The following is a 21,635-nucleotide window of genomic DNA, read 5'->3' on the forward strand; positions in this document are numbered from 1 at the left end:
AAAACGGTCACGGATGGTCACTTGAACATTTAATGGTCACCTCATAGCACAGCTGTTGAATAGCCATTTTGACTGTCAGTAATTAGCCAAGGGGTACGGGATGATTTTAATGAGCTGCACGTGATGTCTTGATATTGGCTTTAAAAAGGCCAGTGTAAAATGGGAATTTCAATCAACATGCCACGATTGTCAAGGGATCAACGGCAGTGTGCCTTGGGCATACAGCAAGGCGGATCGAGCTACCGTGAGGTGGCACGTCGCCTTGGCTGCTCACACCAGACGATATCGGCCCTGGTGGACAGAGACACCATCCACAACTCTGCAGATGACAGACCTCGATCAGGGAGGCCATGAGTCACCACTGCAAGGCAGGACAGGCAGATGGTCCTCAGTCAGATGGCTTCAGACATTGAGGACTGAGTGGGACAGAATCCAGCAGCAATCCATCCAAAGACTGGTAGGCAGTATGCGCTGACGATGCACTGCCTGTATCCAAAACAATGGTGGCCACACACGCTATTGAAAGGGGACTGACATTTCACCCTGTGCTGTTCTGTACTGTAGAACAAACTTATGAGATGGTGTATCTTGGTCAAAAACTTGACACGTCATCAATAAAATGCCAATGTTTCAATTAGCAATTGTTGGTTTGTTTTATTTTGAACTGTTACAATTTTATTACATTTCAAACAAGTGGTAAGTTTCTTTTGCGTTTCAGTGTATGTATATGTATATGTATATATATATATATATATATATATATATATATATATATATATATATATATATATATATATATATATATATATATATATATATATATATATATCTTCTTCTTCTTCTTCTTCTTTCGGCTGTTCCCGTTCGGGGTCGCCACAGCAGATCATCCGTATGATCCGCATACTGATTTGGCACATGTTTTACGCCGGATGCCCTTCCTGACGCAACCCTGGTCGCCTCTTACGACACGGATATGGTACACCTATTTTAAACGGGGTATACACCGGTGCAGTACACTGGTACTCATTTCGCCGACCTCGGAAGGATGACAGGCTGAGTCAACCCCCTGGTGTATTAATTCAGTGGCTGAACGGGGCTTGAACTCAGGACCTTTTGGATCCCAAGCCGCTGCCCTAACCACTGCGCCAACACCAGGCTTTTATATATATATATATATATATATATTTTTTTTATATATATATATATATATATATATATATATATATTTTTATATATATATATATATATATATATATATATATATATATATATATATATATATATATATATATATATATATATATATATATATATATATATATATATATATATATATATATATATATATATATATATATATATTATATATATATATATATATATATTTTTTATATATATATTTTTATATATATATATATATATATATATATATATATATATTTTTTTTTTATATATATATATATTTTTTTTTAATATTTATATATTTATATATATTTATATATATATATATATATACATATATATATATATACATATACATATACAAGGTGGTAAGTTAGCCATATCCACATTCCCTGAAGGCACAAGAAGACCTTGCCTGGCACAGAGCTCGTTTATACGAATGACACCTTCGAATCGTCGTTTATATAATCGTTTATACGAATCGTCAACTTTTGACACCTTTGACGCTCTACCGTACATGGCACACGTGAAGGTGTCCAACTCATCAATGAGCTCATCAGGAATATCCCAAGCATCGCCCAGTTTCTCCAGAGTAGAGATATATTTTGGAAAGCGCAGAAGAGTTTTCACAGGTTAACGTTTGCCAATTCCTCGGAAGGCACTAGTGTTGTCACAGCCACTATAAGCATGGAGTGCCATGAGAGCTGTGCACTTTTCCTGGCCAAAATCTGTAGCGAGTTCACTGACATTTACCATCCTCTGCTTGTTGCCTTTGCCTGTGTCAAACAGGACAGTTGTACCATGAACAGAGGCAGCATAGTGTAATAGGATGAAAAATACATCTGAGTCTGGACTTTTCACTCGGACAAATTGATAGTTTCTGAGTCTCGCATACTGAACATACAGTATCATACGAGAGTCAGTTTCTTCCTGGGTTGATTTCAGCATTGGTAGCTCCTCTGTAATTGTTGTTTGGCCATCAGTAGATGTGAGCAAATATGCGATGCCGTCACATACAAAGATCACTCGCCTTCCATGCAACCTTGATGCATAGTTATCACCACTCCAGAGCCTAAGCAGAAGTTTGATGAGCTGTATCTTGTTCTCATCATTTGACAGGAACAATTTCCAATCAGGTGGTCTCTTCGTGGTGGTCTCTTCACCTGTAAGTAAAACTTTTCTCCACAGCCCCGACGTCACCTCTCCATCGACTTCACTGAATCAGGCAAATATTGATCAGTGCTAAATACCACATCTCCTGTTTTTCCAATGATGTCAAACACTTTGTAAGAGATCTGACTAAAATTACTTGGTATTTCTTTCAAGTAATAGAAGCAAGAGTTGCCATCATCACACCATCATTGCCATCATACAGAGTCAATGTTTCATTGGTTGGTGGTACATCAGCATCATTACAATCCTTGATCAGGTTTTGAAATGCCTTTGCTTTGTCAGTCTTAGCAAGATATCCATCAGCTGTAGCGATGCTGTATGGTACGGGAGTTGATGGATATGTCAACAGTTCTTTCATATCGACTTGTAAGCCCTGGTTTTGTGACTTTACAAAGAGTTGAAAGGCTACATTACCCTGTTGCTTGTACTGTATGACCTTATTCTTGGTTCTCTTCATCTTCGATACCTTGTTCATGTCACTCAGAGTTTTGAGGGTCAGTCTCTTCACAGGCTCAAAGAAATCTTTACTATTCTTCAGTCGAGCTTCAATAAATTCATCCCGTGCTTTTTCACCAACAGCTTCAGCCTTTAGAACGTCGTCTGAAACGGCATCAGATGCAGCACTTCCTGATGAGAGTATCAACGATTGATCATTTGTCTCTATATTGAAAGGATTAAGAAAACTTCCTATGGCATCGTTGACCCTTTTCACCAACTTCTCTCCTTTTGTGACCTCTGTCGGATGTGCATCACGACGCTTTGTTCCCTCTCCACTGTCTAACATGTGAGCCATTCCAAGTGCAGCATCAACATAAAGAGACCTTGCATGTGTTGTCCGAACCCATCTCTGGTAGGCCTGGTAGTTGGTGAGTAGTCCAGATGTACCTGCTGCACTGGTTCCAGCACCACCACGTGACTTAGCGTGCCTCATGAAGGTCTCCTCCATGGTTTTATCCACTGCACAACGATTGCCAGGGATATAGGAGCGTGCGACACTGATAGCTCCTCTCTTGATCAGTGATACTGCCCCTGGGTGTGAGTTGTCTATATTAGCTATGAACACAGAGAAATATGTCAGATACCTTGCATAGTTCTGTCCACCGAAACTGAAGAAGAGAGATGTCGTGCGAATGATGGATGCAGCATACAAAAGAAAGTTGTTTGTCTTTACGACTTCAAGGTGTGATAGAATTAAACAGACATGGTCCATGTATGACAACCACAGCTGGGCAGTCTTCCCCAAACGTCCATTTGCGACTCCTTTTTTGAATTCTGCAGACTGCTCTATGAATTGGACAATGGAATTGTCCATCAAGACAGCATTCAAAGTATCTTGGCTGCGGGAATCTACTAGGGCACGTAGCTTATCTGATGATTCATCAGAGAAAGACGAGAACAGATCATCAGTGCTTTTATCTTTGAGGTACCCCTCTATGAGTAATCTTTCAAGACATTCCAACATAATCTTGTGACAATGTAGGGCTCTGTCGTAGTGCTTCCCAGACATCACACCACCCAAAGATCCTCCAGTGATTAGTCCTGCTTCGAGGAGACCATCTGCTCACCCAGACCCAGCCATCTTTTTGGCAATCATCTTCATATAAGCGCATACGAAGTAGAATGTGCCAATTCGAATTATGTGGCTCTCATACTTGTCTGGTGAGTTCCACACTGATGGGTAGGCCTTCATGAAAACTCCCAAGTCAAATGTAGTAATGACATAAGGCTGTCCAACTTGTCTGGTGGCCTCTTCAGCAGCACGCAAGCATTCTTGTACAGTTTTGTACTCTGTTATGGGATGGTTAATGAATGGAATGTGGATATGGCTAACTTACCACCTTGTAAGCGAGGTCTTACCCAGCACATTCGGAGAGTAAACCACCAAGTACGGATTTGGAAGACCGCGCATATTCCACAACCACAGATTCCGAAGGCCAGTCAGGGACATGGTTGGGAGGAAAAGGATGGTAAGCTTGATCCTCTGTGGTATGAAGGAGATGTCCTCCCACGGCAACTGGCTGACATTGCTGAAGTCACACCTGATGACACTGACTCTGATGAGGATTCAGATATGGATGTATTTGATGATAAAGAGCAGACATTGGAGAGTGATGACGACAGCGATAATGAATATTATGCGAAATCCATGCACAATGACATTTTGTGGACATGACATAATAAGTTTCAATTGTTTTTCTGAAATAAACTTATAATTTATATTATTTATGTGAAGTAAGGAATATTTTCTCAGTCTTACGTCTTACTGGTGACTACATGTTGGGTGTTGCAACAGTGATGTACTTATGTTTAAGACGTAATACCTGGTACATCTTTAGTTGGTGTGGGACAATTTTGGTATCAATAGAAAGGTAGTAAAATTTGTGATACCATAGAAATATTTATTTGTTTGTGTCAGGTAAAATGAGCAAGAATATACGTTATTATTTCAGATATCTGAGTTGTCAAAAGGAAAGGTGAGGTACTCCTCTTCATCACTTCTTGGGACAAACATAACGCCATTAAATTTGACAGATGACTCTATTTTGAAAATCTGCATGTTATAGTCTTTACTTTGATATATAATTTGTTAATATTAATGCTTATTGGGCATCTGCAGAGATCTTATTAGTCAGGGGATTTTTTACGTGTGAAACTGAAGAAAAGCTGACATTTTGAAGGTACCGTCAGATATGGTTGGAAAATGGAGAGTCAGTCCCAATTTATTCACTGTTACCAGTTGAATTCATGCTCAGTGGACCCTAAGGCTTCAGAAAAATATGGGGTCGAAGGGTTGTGGGGGGGGTGCACGTGGACCATATTTGGCCCATGGCCTATAAGTAGCTCAGAGATTAACAGCTCGGAGTGAAACTTGGAGTGCAACACAATTAACCTTTGTAAAGTCCATAAAATAGTTTAAATTGATAGATTAACTTAAACTTTTCCTGTCACTAGGGATGGGTACCTTTGCTTGTATTACATGATTTTTGTTGTCCAACACATGTATTGGACATCCAGCCAAACATGTTTTCCTCAGAACTACATGATTAGTTTGGGGACGAAAAGGATTTACATTAACCAAATTCAGGTTAATTAAGTCATGCACAATTGGTCGTCTACACTCCACTTGAGAATTCATTTTTCAAACCAGAAGTCATTCCAAAGTTCTGCAAGTTTCCATCCTTGGCACTTGTTCCAAATATCGACTTGAAATTTCCTCAGTTTGTGAGTGAATAATGCAATGATTGAATGTTGCGATGCAAATGATGAAATGGTAAAATATTATACTGAAGAAACATTGCCAATATAATACAATGTTTTTGATGGCATGGGGCAGACACAGCTTTTCTAATTATTCCTGCGGGTAGCCTGGCCTTTATATGCTCATGGTGAAATCATGTGTGAGTTGTCGAGATATGTATTTATTTTACAAACACGGCAAGACATTCTCAATTGAGGTCCACACGATGATTAAAGCAAATGGAAGGTGGTTATTGATTTTGTCATGCGCACCATGTGCCATGGAGCAGGTTTCACTAAGTATTACACTTCCCATAGTTCGCAAGAGAGTAAGCTCGACCAGAACAAAACAAGTATTTTTTGGGTGTTATTTTGCGTATTTTGTTGTCGTGATTTGTTTCTGGGACTGTGGAACTGTGTTTATAAAGCTGTATTTGAGTTCATAACAGTTTTAGCGGCTATTTGTGTTCGTTTATTGGATGAAACAGGGGGAGGCCTCATGTTAAGTTTCGCGTTGTCAGTTGGGGCCTTGTGAGCATGGGGATTAAAAAAGAGGCTAAATAGAGACCGGTGGAGAAATGAAGAGGACTTCATAAAATGTGATAGATGCTCAATGTGGGCCATATCAACACTAGCAGAAGCAGAGGGTACTCACTGTTTTAGAAAGTGTGAGTAAATAGCCCACTTGAGGATAGTTATTACTTGGTTGAAGGAACGGATAGATAATTTACAGAAAGTAGCAGAATGTGAGAAATTTGTAAGTAATAGTTGGTTACTGTTGTGGAGTGAGGGTGCTGAGGATATTGGAAGTGGTGACGCTGCAGTGGGAGTGGACAATGGTGGTGGTGAAGCTAGGGCAGGCAGTGGTGATGGGGAAGCGGAAGCAGGCAGTGGTGACGGTGCAGCGGGGGCAGGTGGTGGAGGTTCAGTGTGTGCAGACAGTGTTGGAGGTGCAGCAGGTGCAGGCATTGGTGGAGGTGCAGCAGGTGCAGGCAGTGGTGGAGGTGCACTCGGGGTAAGGAGTGATGTGTAGGTTTAGCAATAGAAATTGTTTGACATGAGGTATAAGAGACAGTTTTTGTGGGTGATGAGATTATTAAATATGTGAATTCTTCATTCTGCAGGAAGAAATGTAGACACAGAATTATGTGTAGTTTTGAAGGAGCAGGAGTTAGGGACATTGAAGGAAGGGGAAACGATATTGTACTGAATCATGGGAGGAAGAAGTTGGTTGTGGTACACCTTAGAGTGAATGATGTTGGGAAAGTTCATTCAGAGGTTTTGAAAAATAGTTACAGGATATTGGGTAACCGGCTGAAAGCCAAGGGTTGTGAGGTCATGTTTTCTGGGATCCTCCCAACATTCGGAAACAATATCGAAATTACGAGCAGAGCAATAGATGAAAAACCAATGGCTGGAAGAATGGTGTAGGGAGGAAGCTTTTTGCATTTAAAAAGCAGTGGGAATCATGTCGGGGACAAAGAGAATTCAAACGACACTTGGTGGACAGGTTATGAGTGTGACGAGGACGAATGGATTCTATTTTGGTGTAGATCCACAAACATTTGCAACTTCTTCTCTGAAGCTACGCATATGATTTCGATGAAACTTGACCACAACCTTCATCATCCATGATGTACCAAAGGTTGTTCACGATACTAAAAAAAAAATCGGCGTCTGAGGGGCGCATTGTGGTGGTGGGGGGGGGGAGGGGGTTGCCCCTCAAAATATATTAGTTTTCTTCTCCAAAACTACAAATACAAGTTTGATGAAACAACACATCCTTTAACACTGATCATGTCCCAAAGATTGTGTACACCACTAAAACAATTGGCGTCTCAGGGGGTCTATGTGGGGATTGCCCCCAAAATATGTATTTGCTTTCTTCTCAGAAACCACAAACACAATTTCGATGAAACTTGACCACAATCTTCATCACCCATGATGTACGAAAGTTTGTTCACAGCAAAAAAACAAAAAAAATCCATCGGTATTTACTTTCCTCGCCTCTATTACTTACAAAAAAGTATTTTGTGGGTCATCCATGCCTACCAGTGGTTTCCTGGTTTTCTTATCCAGCCGCCACCAGGTGAGCGCCCCGTGGTGTTGCCCCTATTTTTATTTTATGATGTCATCGGTGCCTTCATTATGACACCATAATTGCATACATAGAATGCTACATTCAATTAGTATTAAAAATGTTGAGTGTCATCTCGGGATAAATTGGTCCACAAAAAACAATTGATGACATCAATAGTCACGTGGTTTGGCAGGCATAATATATTTACCTTAAAACCTATAAAAATCTTCTTCACCAGAATGGCTGAACAGATCGAGGGGAAACTTCACACAAATGTTCCCCAAACCTTAAGGATATCAGGGTATCCATGAATAATTGATAAGTCACATGATATGGCAGCCATATTGGATTGAGTGAAAAATCATTAAAAAAAACTATTTCTTTTAAACTGCTTCATCGTTCGACGTGAAACTTCAAAATTATGATCTCATAGTGAAGGGGAATACGGGTTTTAAATTTCAACCTGATTGGACACATGGCCTGGCAGCCAGAATTGTTTAATTTTTTGATATGGGTTATTTTTTTCTTCTTCTTTTTTTAAAAAACAATGCTCACTTGGCTCTGCCTGGAAGGGTTTGAGGGTAGAGGAGGAGCAGCTGAAACCTGAATCTTATCCAGGTTCCTCCTGATGACTTAATCTTTGGTTTTTCCTTGTTCAGGTTCCTTCTGATAACTTCAATACAGGACTGTACCGATTTGGTCTTCCATTTTGTTTGAATTTAATTTATTTTAATCCCATTTTAAATTCAATTGAATAATTATAAACATCATGGATCAGGGTCAGGAGTCCATCAAAGCGGGACGTCTTGGTACCCGGTCATCATTGCCAGCAGTTATAGTGTGGAAGTTCTCGTTCTGCCTATTATTAATGAAACATTTGATTAGTACAATAAAATTAAAATATGCATTTCAATAAAAGACATCAAAGCTTTTCAACTTGCACTCCTCAGGATAAAACCGCAAGCAGATGAAGAAGAAGCAGCAAATTCTCAGTTATAAACTTACAATGTGATGTCCTCAACGTTAATTGGTTGAGAGAAAGAAAGGATGGGATTACCTGATTGGTGGAACTATGGAGCATCATTAGTAATGAGTAGGCAGTAATGAAATGTAAATGAACCATCATGAACTAGAAGGGCACTCGGTAGAGCGCAAACCTTCCCCACATATTGCCTGATCCATGAGAACATATTGGGCCCAATACAATTTTGAAATATCATGCTATATATCGTTTTTGGCCCTATCTCTCAATGGTGAAGAATCACTTAAAAAATTAAATAATTCTCGTATTTGGATCCAGATTCGGATCTTCACCAAAATAGAATAAATTCGTCCTTTCCACACACCAAACCTGTCCACCAAGTTTCATCTGAATCCATCCACAACATTTTGAGATATCATGCTATATATCCTTTTTGGCCCTATCTATCAATGGTGAAGAATCACTTTTAAAATTCTAGTAGTCGGATCTGGATCCGGATCTTTACCAAAATCTAATCGTTTCATCCTTGTAGCACACAGAACCTGTTCACAAAATTTCATCCGGATCCGTGAAAATTTTTTTGAGATATGCTGTACACAGACAGACAGAAAGGGGTGAAAACATTACATTCTCACCTTCTAGTGGGGCCACGAAGCATAACAATTGTGCATTTTGTGAGGAAAGCATCAAATTTGGCACACCAGTAGCCTATCATATTATGAACAGATTTGGATATTGGGCCATCTCAAAATTTTTGATGGCAGTGGAAAATGGCTGCCACAGCCATCAGCGGCTGAATTTGAGATGGCCCAATATCCAAATTGCTATATTTAGCTATATTTAGCTACATATAAATAGCTATATTTAGCTAAGAATAGATCTTCATTTTATAACATCATTTCAAGATTTTCTGAATAGTGGGTTTATGAAGAACTATCAAGACAAGAGGAGGATGTTGATAATACCGTGGTAGGAAGTGGATTTAATATAAAAAAATCATCTTTTTAGATATACACATTCTAAAATCAGACCCTCTTAAAGCTTCTTCTTATATTGAATTACCAAAAGAAATAAAACGAAAGAAGGCAGTTGTTAATATCAAGAACAATGATAATAAATGTTTTCTCTGGTCTGTTCTTGCTCACTTACATCCTCCAAATTGTAATTCCGAAAGTGTAAAGCAATATATGAAATATGAGAATACCTTGGACATTAAAGATTTTAAATTCCCAATGCCACTAACAGATATTCCTAAATTTGAGAAAAAGAATAACCTTTCTATTAATGTATATGGATTAATTAGAGAGAATAAAGTTCAGGTATTAAAAATTTCAAACAACTACAAAAATGAAGAAAAACACATTGATCTTTTATATTTTAGTGTTGGAAAGAATTCACATTATACATACATCAATAATGTATCAAGATTAATCTCTTCTCAGGTATTCAGAACAGCAAAAGAAATATATCCTTGTAAGCGATGTCTTAATTCATTTCATACAAAAGAACGATGAGAACAACATTCAAAATATTGTAGTAATCATAAATCAGCTGTAATTACAATGCCTAAACCTGGTGAAAAGATTTCTTTTGAAGATTATAATAAATCTATCATGCACCCATTTGTGATATAAGCTGATTTTGAATGTATCCGAAAAAAGATAAATACTGCTTCTCCAAATCCAAAAGAATCATATGCAAATAAATATCAAAAACATATTCCTTGTGGTTTCTGTTATGAAATCAAATCATCTGTTGGAAAAAAGTATAATACACTTGAACATTATAGTGGAAAAAAAGCTTCACAAGAGTTTGTAAAACGATTAGAAAAGGATTGTATAAGACTAACTATATTAATGAAAGAAACAAATGAACCGATGAAATTAACCGAAGAAGAAAAATTAGAATTTAGAGAGAACAGTACCTGTCATATTTGTGATGAGGAAATTGAAGAGTCTAAAGTTAGGGATCATTGTCATCTTACTGGTAAATATAGAGGTCCCGCCATTCCTGTTGTAATCTTAATTATAAATTTCCTTCTTTTATTCCAGTCTTTCTTCACAACAGTGCCAACTATGATACACATCTATTTATAAATGAACTTTCAAAAACACCAGGGAATATTTCTGCCATAACAAACACAAGTCAAAAGTATATTTCATTTACAAAAATGATATTCACAAAACCTTTAACTCATATTAGGTTTCTAGATTCTTACAAGTTTATGGGAACACCAGTAGCCTACCAAGCATCAAATCTAAGCTCCACGGGCTCTTTTCCAAATCTTAATTCATTCTTTCCAAAAGAGGAAATTCTAACTCAAGAGGAAATTCAGATTAAAGAGAGAATTCAAAGTAAAGAGGAAATTCTAATTAATGAGGAAATTAATGAAGAAATTCTAACTGAAGATGAAATTCTAATTATAAAGAAAATTCAAACAATGAATGAAATTCTAACTAAAAAGGAAATTCTGATTAAAGATGAAATTCTGATTAAAGAGGGAATTCCAACTAAAGAGGAAATTCAAACAAGGAATGAAATTCAAAGTAAAGAGAAAATTCTTACAAGGGAATTTATCCTTATGATTATATGGATTAACTTATGAGATTTAAAGAAACACAACTTCCTTCAAAAGAAAGTTTCTGTAATAACCTTTATGAAGAAGAGATAAGTGATAAGGAATATAAACACGCACAAGAAATTTGGAAAATATTTAAGATAAAAGAACCGTGGAGAATATCATGATTTGTATCTAAAAACAGATGTTTTATTGTTAGCTGATGTGTTTCAAGCTTTTAGATCACTGTCATAATAAAAATTGTTATGGATTAGATCAGTGTTTCTCAACCGGGGTTCCCCGGAACCCTAGGGTTCCGCGAGAGGTCGCTCGGGGTTCCGCGAGAAACAGAAATAAATAGGCTAATGTATTTTTGAGTAGTTTTGTTTGATTTAATATCTGTAATTTTACTACACACGTGCAGCATATTGTTGGAAACTCCTTGGTTATTATAATAGAGGCTTCAACCTCTTATATTATTTGCAATTATAACAACCATAGGGAATGTATTTAACGATGTATACATGGCGCCAGTGTGAAACCGCCCTCACTGGTTAGTGGACGCCCTGTACGCGGCGGATTCGTGTATCATTGAGTGACTGACTCAAGTACGGGACGCATGCACGGTGTCCATCTATCTTCTCTGTGCTTCCTAGCGTGAAGTCTCTCTCTCTCAAGGTTAGTTCTTCTGTTTACCTTTATTGCTTCAGCTTTATTTGTTTAAGTTTTGCTGATCAAGTTACATGAGGTGTGTTTTTTAATTGTCAAACAGACTCGGGGTTGACAAACACTTTCAAAAATGACGTTTTCAAACAAAAAAAAAAATTGGTGAATTAAAACCTCGGTGTGAGGTCTCATAAACGAGCAGTATGTTTTTTTTTCATTGCCAATAAATTTGACAAAAAGGGGGTCATATTTTCCTTAAACCAGGTACCCGAAAAAAAAATATTATATTTACCACGTGAACTACGATAAAAATATAAAAGAGCTAGATATTAATAATGGTATATAACAATTTTTGTGCAGGAGTTCTCTGAGACATGAAAACTATTTCAAGGGTTCCACAAGGGTAAAAAGGTTGAGAAACGCTGGATTAGATCCTGCCCACTATTTCACAGCTCCTGGTTTAGCTTGGAGTGCAATGTTGAAAATGACAAAAAAGTTATAGATTTAATCAGTGATGTAGATATGCTTTTGATGATTGAGAAGTCTAAGTGAGGTGGAATATCACAAGTATGTTCAAAAAGATATGCTAAAGCAAATAATATCTTCCAAATTATGATCGTGAAAAAGATAGCAATTGCTTGATGTATTTTGATGCTAATAATTTGTATGGATGGGCAATGTCTCAATCTCTGCCTTTTGGGAAATTAGAGTGGGTGGAAGAAAAGGATTATGAAAAGGCTTTGATGAATGTCGTTATTTCTTCTCAAGAGGAATTGAATGAGGAAGAAGAAGAAGGTTATTCTTTTGAAGTTGATTTGAGATACCCAAGTGATCTTCATAATAAGCATAAAGACCTTCATTTTGCATGTGAGAAAGAAACCCCAATGAAAGAATGGTGAAGTGATGATCATAAAAGTTTTAATATTTAAGGAAAATCAACAGAAAAGTTATTAACAACATTCTATGATAAAGAGGGATATGTTTTGCATCAGAGAATCTTGAAACAGTTTTTGAGAGAAGGATTGAGAGTGGCTAAAATTCATGGAGTTTTAAAATTTAAACAAAGTCCTTGGATGGAAAAGTATATTAAATTCAATACAGATATGAGAAAAAATACAAAAGTAAAATTTGAAGGGGAATTCCATAAATTGATGAATAATGCTGTATTTGGAAAGACAATGGAGAATGTTAGAAACAGGCAAAACATTAGATTTGCAACATCTTGGAAAGAAGCTTCGAGATTGATAAATAAACCAAGTTTTGAGAGAGAAGAGGTTTTTTCAGAGAACTTTTCTGCAATTCATATGGAAAAGGAAAGTATTGTAATGGATAAACCAATTTATATTGGAACAGCAGTTCTTGATTTATCAAAGATATTGATGTATGATTATTTGTTTAATGGGTTAAAGAAAGAGTATGGTGAAAATGTTTCATTGTTGTATATGGACACTGATAGTTTTATTCTGGATATAAAAACTGATGATGTTTATAAGGATATGAAGAAAAATATTGGAGTATATGATGTAAGTAATTTTAGTAAGAAGAGTGAGTTATTTTCAGAAAAGAATGAAAAGGTTATTGGTCAGTTTAAGGATGAGTTGGGTGGAAAAGTAATGAGTGAGTTTCTTGGATTGAGAGCAAAGGCATATGCTTATAAGTATGGTGATCAGATTGATAAAAGGTTAAAGGGAATAAAGAAATATGTCATAAAGAAATCAATAACTTCTCGAAATTATTATAATTGTTTGATGAATAAGAAAGAGGAATATAGGAAAATGAATACAATAACAAGTTATAAAGATAAGATATTTAGTGAAGAAGTAAATAAAAAGGCATAGGAGCCTTTGATGATAAGAGATTTATTTTAGATAATGGAATATATTGTGTTCCATTTGGATATTGTATGATACAGTGTATAGAATAGATTGTGTTCCATATGGATACAAGTTTTAACTAAATAGAATATGGGTTAGTGTTTTTAAGGGCCGCCTTTTCACCTTTTCACACAATATTTTTCACCTTTTTTAACCGCCGCCTTTTCACAATATACAAATGGTCGAACCAAGTATTACTCAAACTAAAGAGTGGAGAAAATCTCAGTCTTCGTATATAAATGGAAAACATAATGAATGTGAAAAATATCAAATAAGTCTTCTTGAAAAATAACTAAAACAAAGGTAAACTAGAGGGGGAGCACTTGATAGAGTGCAAAACCTCCGCCGTCAATACTGCTGGGTCACTTAAGTGAACCTGATATCCTATTCATTGTAGGTCAAAACGGATCAGACTCTACTGAACCACGATTGAATAAACTAAACTAGATCGACACGCATGTAGAAATGCCAAAAAAAATCGAAATTTTTTTGAAAAAAAAGGTGCAAAATTTGTTTTTTTTTTCTCTAACAATTTTTTTGGGGGTTGGGAATCAATTAAAACATGTAGAAATTCAAAAAAAAAATTCAAATATTTTTCAAATAAAATCGAAATTTGTTTTAAAAAAAGTTGCAAAATTTGTTTCTTTTTTCTCTAACAAATTTTTTTTTTTGGTTGAAATCACGTAAAACATGTAGAAATGCAAAAACAAAAATTCAAATATTTTTCAAAATGGCCGCCATAGCAGCCACATTGGACTTTGGACCAAGTCCAAAATCTAATGGCATGATCCTTGGACCATACCTAATCCCCCCACCAAGTTTCATCGAAATCCGTCCAGGAGTTTTTCCGTAATACTATTCACAAACAAACAAACAAACAGACAGGGGTGAAAACAGTAACCTCCACCCATCTTCGATGGCGGAGGTTAATAAAACAAATAAGCGAATCAATTTAAAAACTAGTAAGTTAGAGGATGTGAAGAAAAAAAAAATATCCTTGAATGGACTGAAAACTTTGATGGTTATCAATCAAACAATGGAAAAATAATTTACTACAATCTCAAAATGATATGCAACTCAGGAGGTAGTCAGATGAGATCAATGAGAGAAGTTTATCATTTCATAATGACACAAAAGGGGTATCTTGAACAATATAAAGATTCAAATATTTTATTTTTAAATATTTTAGATGGAGATTATTGTGCAAAGAAAATTAAACTATTGAAGGAATTTGAGAATGAACAAATCTTTATAGGTTCAATGAGTGAGCTAAACAATATGCATTGGTTGTTTGAAAAAAAGTTCCCCTCGGTTAAAAGGGGAGGCCATTAAAATCTCCATTCACTTTCATGTTTTAGATATTTCTTTAGAATCACCTTTAACAAATCACAGTATATTCACCCTACTACTTTACTACTTGAACAAATCTTTATAGGTTCAATGAGTGAGCTAAACAATATGCATTTGTATTTTGAAAAAAAGTGCCCCTAGGTTAAAAGCGGAGACAAATAAATATACCTTGGGATAAAAAGGGGGTTTCTTTTTAGGGAAAAAAAAATATGAATCGCTGAGAATCCCCCGTTCATTAACATGGGGGAAAATGAGCCAGAATCAGTATATTCGCCCTACTCCTGTCTGCCAGCATTCGTTAGTGAATGTTAGAGATCCCACAGTGTCCGTGGCAAAGAGCAGGTGAGTTATCTGCAGCTCCCTGAATAAATTACAAATTCCTGCCCAAGTCACCTTCAGTCAAATGTCAGGTCTGACCTGCTGCTTCCTGAAAGACTTGGGCAAAAGCATTTTCTCTGGTCGAATGCACAATATGGTTGGAATTGTGGCCATTGAAGAAGTTCATATGTTGTTACTAGTCTTCCAAAATGAAACTCTAAAATATCATCTTTGAAAAGAAAAAGTTGAGATAAAGGAAAACATTATTGCATGCGTATGTAATAAATACATGGACTCTTCACATATTTTGTGTGCCTGACATAATCGCTAAGGGTTTTTCTATCCTCCTCTTGAGCTTTTCAATGTACAGTATACCACTTGGTGACATTAATGACACCCCCCACCCCCACCACTCCATACACCCTCCCCCACCAACAAATCACGACCTACCCCAACCACTATGATTGTTTCAAGGCCCTGTCAAAATGGGAATATTCAACATGATTTTCTATAAGGCCTGTCAGCGGAAGGGAAATGGTGCCTTTGCTTTGCTTTGTCATACATAGTGTAGGCTCATGAAAGAACAAATTTGGAAATGCACATGTAGTGTCAGTTCCCAAGCATTTGAGAAATGATACACTCACCAAGCTTCACATAAGCTTTTCATTTCACAACTCAATTTTTAGTTATTTCACAACCTCCAAAATTTCACAACTCTCCTCACCATGCAGCTCGAAAAATAACATTTGGTTTTTGCTTTAGTTATTTTCCTGGAGAAATGACCCCAAAATTTTTTTTAACCCCAAAATGACTGGCAAATGGAGGAACTAACACAAGAAACATCAGGAAACAGTAGGTTTTGTCATGATCACGAAATGGAAGTAATACTTGCAGGGTGTTCCAAAAAGGCCCGGACAACTTTGGTTGTTAATATATTTCGTATCACCAATGATACAACGACACGCTTTGTTTTATATGATACAGAAACATACCCTTTGTTTTATAATGATACCCTTTGTTTTTGATGATACAGAAACAAACCCTTTGTTTTATAACAATACCCTTTGTTTTATATTTTTATATTTTATATGATACAGTGACACAGAGAATAGTTGTCATATTATGTTTAAAAAAGAGACAGTGTCCCATTCTTACTATGCTGTTCAACCACAAGTGAATTTCATTACCTGCCGGTTGCTTCCATCAGTCCAAAAATATGTTCTGCCCGCCTCTCATACAAGTAAGATTAATTATTTATGAATTTCAGTGCCAATGTAATGCTAGGTACGTGGGCCACACATCTTTGAGATTGAAGGATTGTATTGAACAACTCACATCCCTTTGGGGATTAGACGGGATCAGTCAACTGAACAGAGACAACCAACTCGGACTTGTAAGAATGTACATAGGACGACAACTATTCCCTGTGGCTCCGCAATTGGTCACCATTTACTGAATCATCCTTAGTGTGCAGAGCAATGTTGTATTGACTTCATCTCACCTTCATGCAATGGAGGCCACATTCATCAGGTCAACCGATCCCATTCTTTTTAGACAGAATTTGTCCAAACTTTATATCTATTTTGACTATGATGGCTTGACTGTGTGACAACTGTACCACAGTTAACGTTGAGTCATCATGAAACCAACCCTCCCACCTTACCCCCAACTAACCCTCACCTAATTAGCATTACATTTATGGTGATTCATCTCCACATAATCATTATTAACTCCACCACCGAATAGTGGGGCAACTTAGCTAAATGTAGCATAACAATTGTGCATTTTGTGAGAAAAGCACCAAATTTGGCACACTAGTAGCCTAACATATTATGAACAAATTTGGATATTGGGCCATCTCAAATTCAGCCGCTGATGGCTGTGGCAGCCATTTTCCACTGCCATCAAAAATTTTGAGATGGCCCAATATCCAAATCTGTTCATAATATGTTAGGCTACTAGTGTGCCAAATTTGGTGCTTTCCTCACAAAATGCACAATTGTTATGCTAAGTTGCCCCACAACATTACAAAAACCGGAAGCAAAAGGGTCATAGCTGACAACACGGATTCCAAATTGCTAGGGTATTTTGTTGTTGTTGTTGTTTCCTATTCTCTCATGTGCACGCGTTGAGTATGAAGCTCCCTACGTTCACGATAATTAAATAAGTCTGTAAAATATCTTCAAAAGGGGTGTTTTAATTAACCCAAACACCCAATTTTCACTCTTGCACTTCCTTGAAGTTTTCTTCATGTGAATGTAAAGTTTCAGGCTGCTCGGTTTCATCATTTTGAAGTTAAGGAGGGGACACACACACACATACTGACAGACACACACATTGCCTTTTATTCGTGTTGATTATGATGTCATTGGTCACGTGGTGTGGCAGCCATGTTGGAAAAACGGAAAAACCTTGGACCACTGTATTTTATCTGAAACCGCACGAAGAAAAAAATTGAAACTTGGCACATGGCAAGTCTCCTCATGGGGAATGTGATTTTTTTTTAATGATGTCATAGGTGCCTTCATTATGACGTCATAATTGCATATGTAGAATGCTATACGTGATCAGTAAGAATTTTTCAGCGTCATCTAAGGATAAAAGAGTCCACAGAAAAAATTTGATGATGTAATCGGTCACTTGATTCGGCAGCCATGTTGTTTTAAAAAAAAAAGAACCTCCAAATTATTCTCTGAAATGGCTGAACAGAGCAGGGCGAAATTTTATATGTTTGACTACCTATCTATCCATCAGGAACAAATGATTCACATATGACATCATAGGTCACATGGTTTAGCAGCCATATTGGATTTACCCTAAAATGTATGAAAAGCTTCTCCAGAATGGCTGGGCAGATCTAGGGGAAACTTCACACAAACATTCCCCAAACCATGGGGATACTGGGTATTCGCAAATAATTGATGACACATAGTTTAGCAGCCATATTTGATTGAGCAAAACCTTCAAAAAATTATTTCTCTTGAACCACATAATCAATTGAAGTGAAACTTTACAGTTTTGATCTTGTAGTGATGGGGAATATTTGTGTTAAATTTGAACGTGATCAGATGCAGGGTCTGGCAGTCATAGTTATTTATTTATTTTTTGAGCTGGATTATTTTGGGTTTTTTTTTTGAAAAAGGTTCACTTGGCTGTGCCTGAATGGGGTTGAGGGTAGTGGAGTAGCAGCTGAAACCTGAATCCTATCCTAACAAATCCTGATGACTTCATCTTTGCTTTTTGCTTGTTTAGGTTCCTTTTGATGACTCCAATGCAGGACTGTATCGATTTGGTCTTCCATTTGATTTGAATTGAATTCATTTTAATCCCATTCTGAATTCAATTGAATAATAATAAACGTCATGGGTCAGCGTCAGGTGTCCGATCAAAGCGGGACGTCTTGGTGTTGGTCATCACTGCCAGCAGTTATAAAGTGGCAGTTCTAGTTATGTCTATTATTAATAATGTAACACACCAGGACACAAACACCACACAAAGTATACCACACAAAACTACACAAACACTACACGACACAAGTTCTGGTGAGGGTCTGCAATCTCTGATTGCTCTTTTTCTTGTTAGTTTTCATTTTGACTTCAAGCCCAATTTAATTTCCTTTTCATGTTAGGTATGTACAAATGAAAACTTCACTTGCACCTTGTAAATATGGATCATTTATGTTTGATGTAGGTGGTCTAGAACAAGAGGTTAGCCATGTCAATGAGTTAATCCGTACGAAGAGCAATGCAGCCAATTGTTGCTGATGAACTGGGTGATAACCAGGCAGTTAAGGCCCCCAGTGTTGCTGCTGCACTTGCCCTGCTCAGAGCAATCGATAAAGGAGGTGAATGTGATGTAACCGATGTAGATTAAGGTGATGGTGATGAAGGGCAAGAAAGTGTCTGAGAACACTCAATGCTCTCAGATTATGAGAAAATGGTGGATGATGAAGGAAATCAAGATCATGATTTTGATGTCAAGGTTACTCAAGCTATTGCGATCTGGCCAAGGACTGTTCCTGATGACCTGAAGTGTGACCTGAATCATTGGGATTCCATGATCGTGTGTCAAGACTTATTTTATTAAATCGCTGGACAGTTGCTTGCTTATCCTACCATATAAATAAGGCAATTCTCTGAATATCTGATAATTATGGAATATAAAATGGTTGGGCCAATCTCCACCAAATTTTGCATACATGCTCGGGGTCCCCAGGAACAGGTCACAGGCATGAAATAATTCCTCCCCCCGTCCACCCTCCCCCCCCACCCCAGAACCCAGCAAGAATGGGGAGACGACTTATGATTTCCATCTGTGCAGGGAGAGTAATGCAAGTAATTTAACCAGTGACCCCCTGTCAGAGGGGGTATTGACACCCTTTTTCACTCCCACAGGTGAGGGTGTTACTATGCTCCACTATTTTCACTGCTTGTGGCATTTTGAACCATCGGCCCTAAGGTTTTACATCACAGTGACATCGTGACATGACAGTAGCTGTAGATTGAAGAACATATATATATATATATATATATATATATATATATATATATATATATATATATATATATATATATATATATATATATATTTAAGATGGATAAATGGTTTGTTTAGGAGGAATAGGTGATAGCGAGGGCGTTTTGTAAAGCTGTACCACAATGATGGACAGAAGAGAAAGCTGCCTCGGGATCTCTCCTCTCTACACATAAAATTGCCCCATTTATTACACAACCCTCGTGTAGCTTTGGTTAGTTGTGTGTTTGCTGAAGTGTGTTTATTAAAAGTTGTTATTCATTTCTTGGAATGAGGTAAAAAAAAAATTCAAACAGTAAAATCTGGTGATGGAGGGGTGACGCACGAAGGGAATGTGTTCTAATCCCTGGGAGGAAAGTCGTTTGGAGACGGGAGTGTTTGCGTTGACTCATCCACGCGTCCAACGACGTTATCACATCGACCATTACATGAATGAAATGAAAATCCGTTGAGGAATAAAAAAAGAAGGCGATTTAAAAATAAATAATCATGATGCCGTGGAACGTGCGAGGCAGACCGCCCTGCGTGACACGGCTTTGGAGCCCGAGGCTTGTCGGCAAACGCTGGCGCAGTGGCTCCATCAGTGGGACCGAGCTTTGGGGAAACAGACGAGACTGCGAGACGGAACGTGGAGTGAGGAGCCGGGAAGGTTGACGGAGGGAGGCTGCGACAGGCCACGGCGCTACATCCGCTATATCATGATGTTCTGCATCTGCCTGCAGAGTCCCAGCCTCGGTGTCCGCAGTCCGGACGAGGACGAGCCTCCGCTCCCGCCGACGGCGGTCCGGCCACCCTCGCCACCACACGTGGCCACATCTGCCCCCGGGGAAGCTTCCTCGACGAGCACGAGCAGCCGTGGCCATGGAGCGACGGCCGGGGCCATGAGACCGGCTCCTGTGACGATGCAGCACGGAGACGAGGAGAAAAGTGGTGGTAGGGAGATTTTAAAACACACACACACACTTTCTCACTTGCTCATTACAATGATGTGTTAAATTAATTTTGCATGTACGGTAAGTCAAAATAAGAGTTGTGTGGAATGTCATTAAGCATTTGTTTGCAAGACGACAGATAACAACAGTTACTTGATCTGTTTCGTGCAATGAGCGAATCTTTTTTGATTTCTAAAGTCTCCCGTGTCCGCAAAGACAATAGACATTCTGTACACTGCTCATACATTGGATGTCTAACACAAGATAAGACACATTTGTCTGATCAACCTCGTCTGAGCTCTCTAAATCATCCTTCACATTCACCTGAAGAAATGTTACCAAAGTACATTTTCTCACCTTTCATCATTGTTGCGTTAACACTGTGATAAAAATAAATTGTGTGCTATCTATTTGAAGGGAGTAACACTTTTAAAAATAACTGAAACTCTTCCCTTCAGTCGTGATAGGCACAACTTTGTAAATGCGGTTTGGGGTCTTCTTTAGACTGTTCATTGACCTCCATCTCAATACTTATTGTCCCCCTGCCCTCCTCTCCTACCCCACCACACCCCACTTGATCTCTCTCCTTCCTTGCCACAGACTTGTGCCAGCTTGCAGCTCTTCCTGCCCTCAACTTTAAGACGATGTGTCTCTACCCAGATGGTGATGGTTAGTTTGTTTTGGTGTGGTGATGATGTAATGGTTGTTAACATGTCGGTGGTTTGATTGGATGTTGCACAGGTACCTTTGA

At 37.8% G+C, this 21,635-nt stretch overlaps 1 protein-coding gene across 9 annotated transcripts in view; it reads left to right on the plus strand.

Moving 5' to 3' along the window:
- LOC147027271 (protein FAM13A-like) overlaps window positions 1-21,635 on the plus strand; it is a 333,647-nt gene that overhangs the window by 142,113 nt on the left and 169,899 nt on the right. For 6 of the 9 annotated variants that reach the window (XM_085883527.1, XM_085883526.1, XM_085883529.1 and 3 more), the window contains 2 exons: window positions 20,675-20,885; window positions 21,485-21,553. The exons of 1 other annotated variant lie outside the window; for it this stretch is intronic. In XM_085883527.1, coding sequence (XP_085739653.1) covers window positions 20,834-20,885; window positions 21,485-21,553 — 121 coding nt within the window. In that variant the 5' untranslated portion in view covers window positions 20,675-20,833. The remainder of the gene's footprint in view (window positions 1-20,674; window positions 20,886-21,484; window positions 21,554-21,635) is intronic. 2 more of the 9 variants (XM_085883522.1, XM_085883523.1) reach the window with 2 other exon arrangements.

This window comes from Eptatretus burgeri, chromosome 5 (genome assembly GCF_056783735.1).
Source record: "Eptatretus burgeri isolate ZD-2024b chromosome 5, Ebu_testis_v1, whole genome shotgun sequence".
Classification (NCBI taxonomy): Eukaryota; Metazoa; Chordata; class Myxini; order Myxiniformes; family Myxinidae; genus Eptatretus; species Eptatretus burgeri.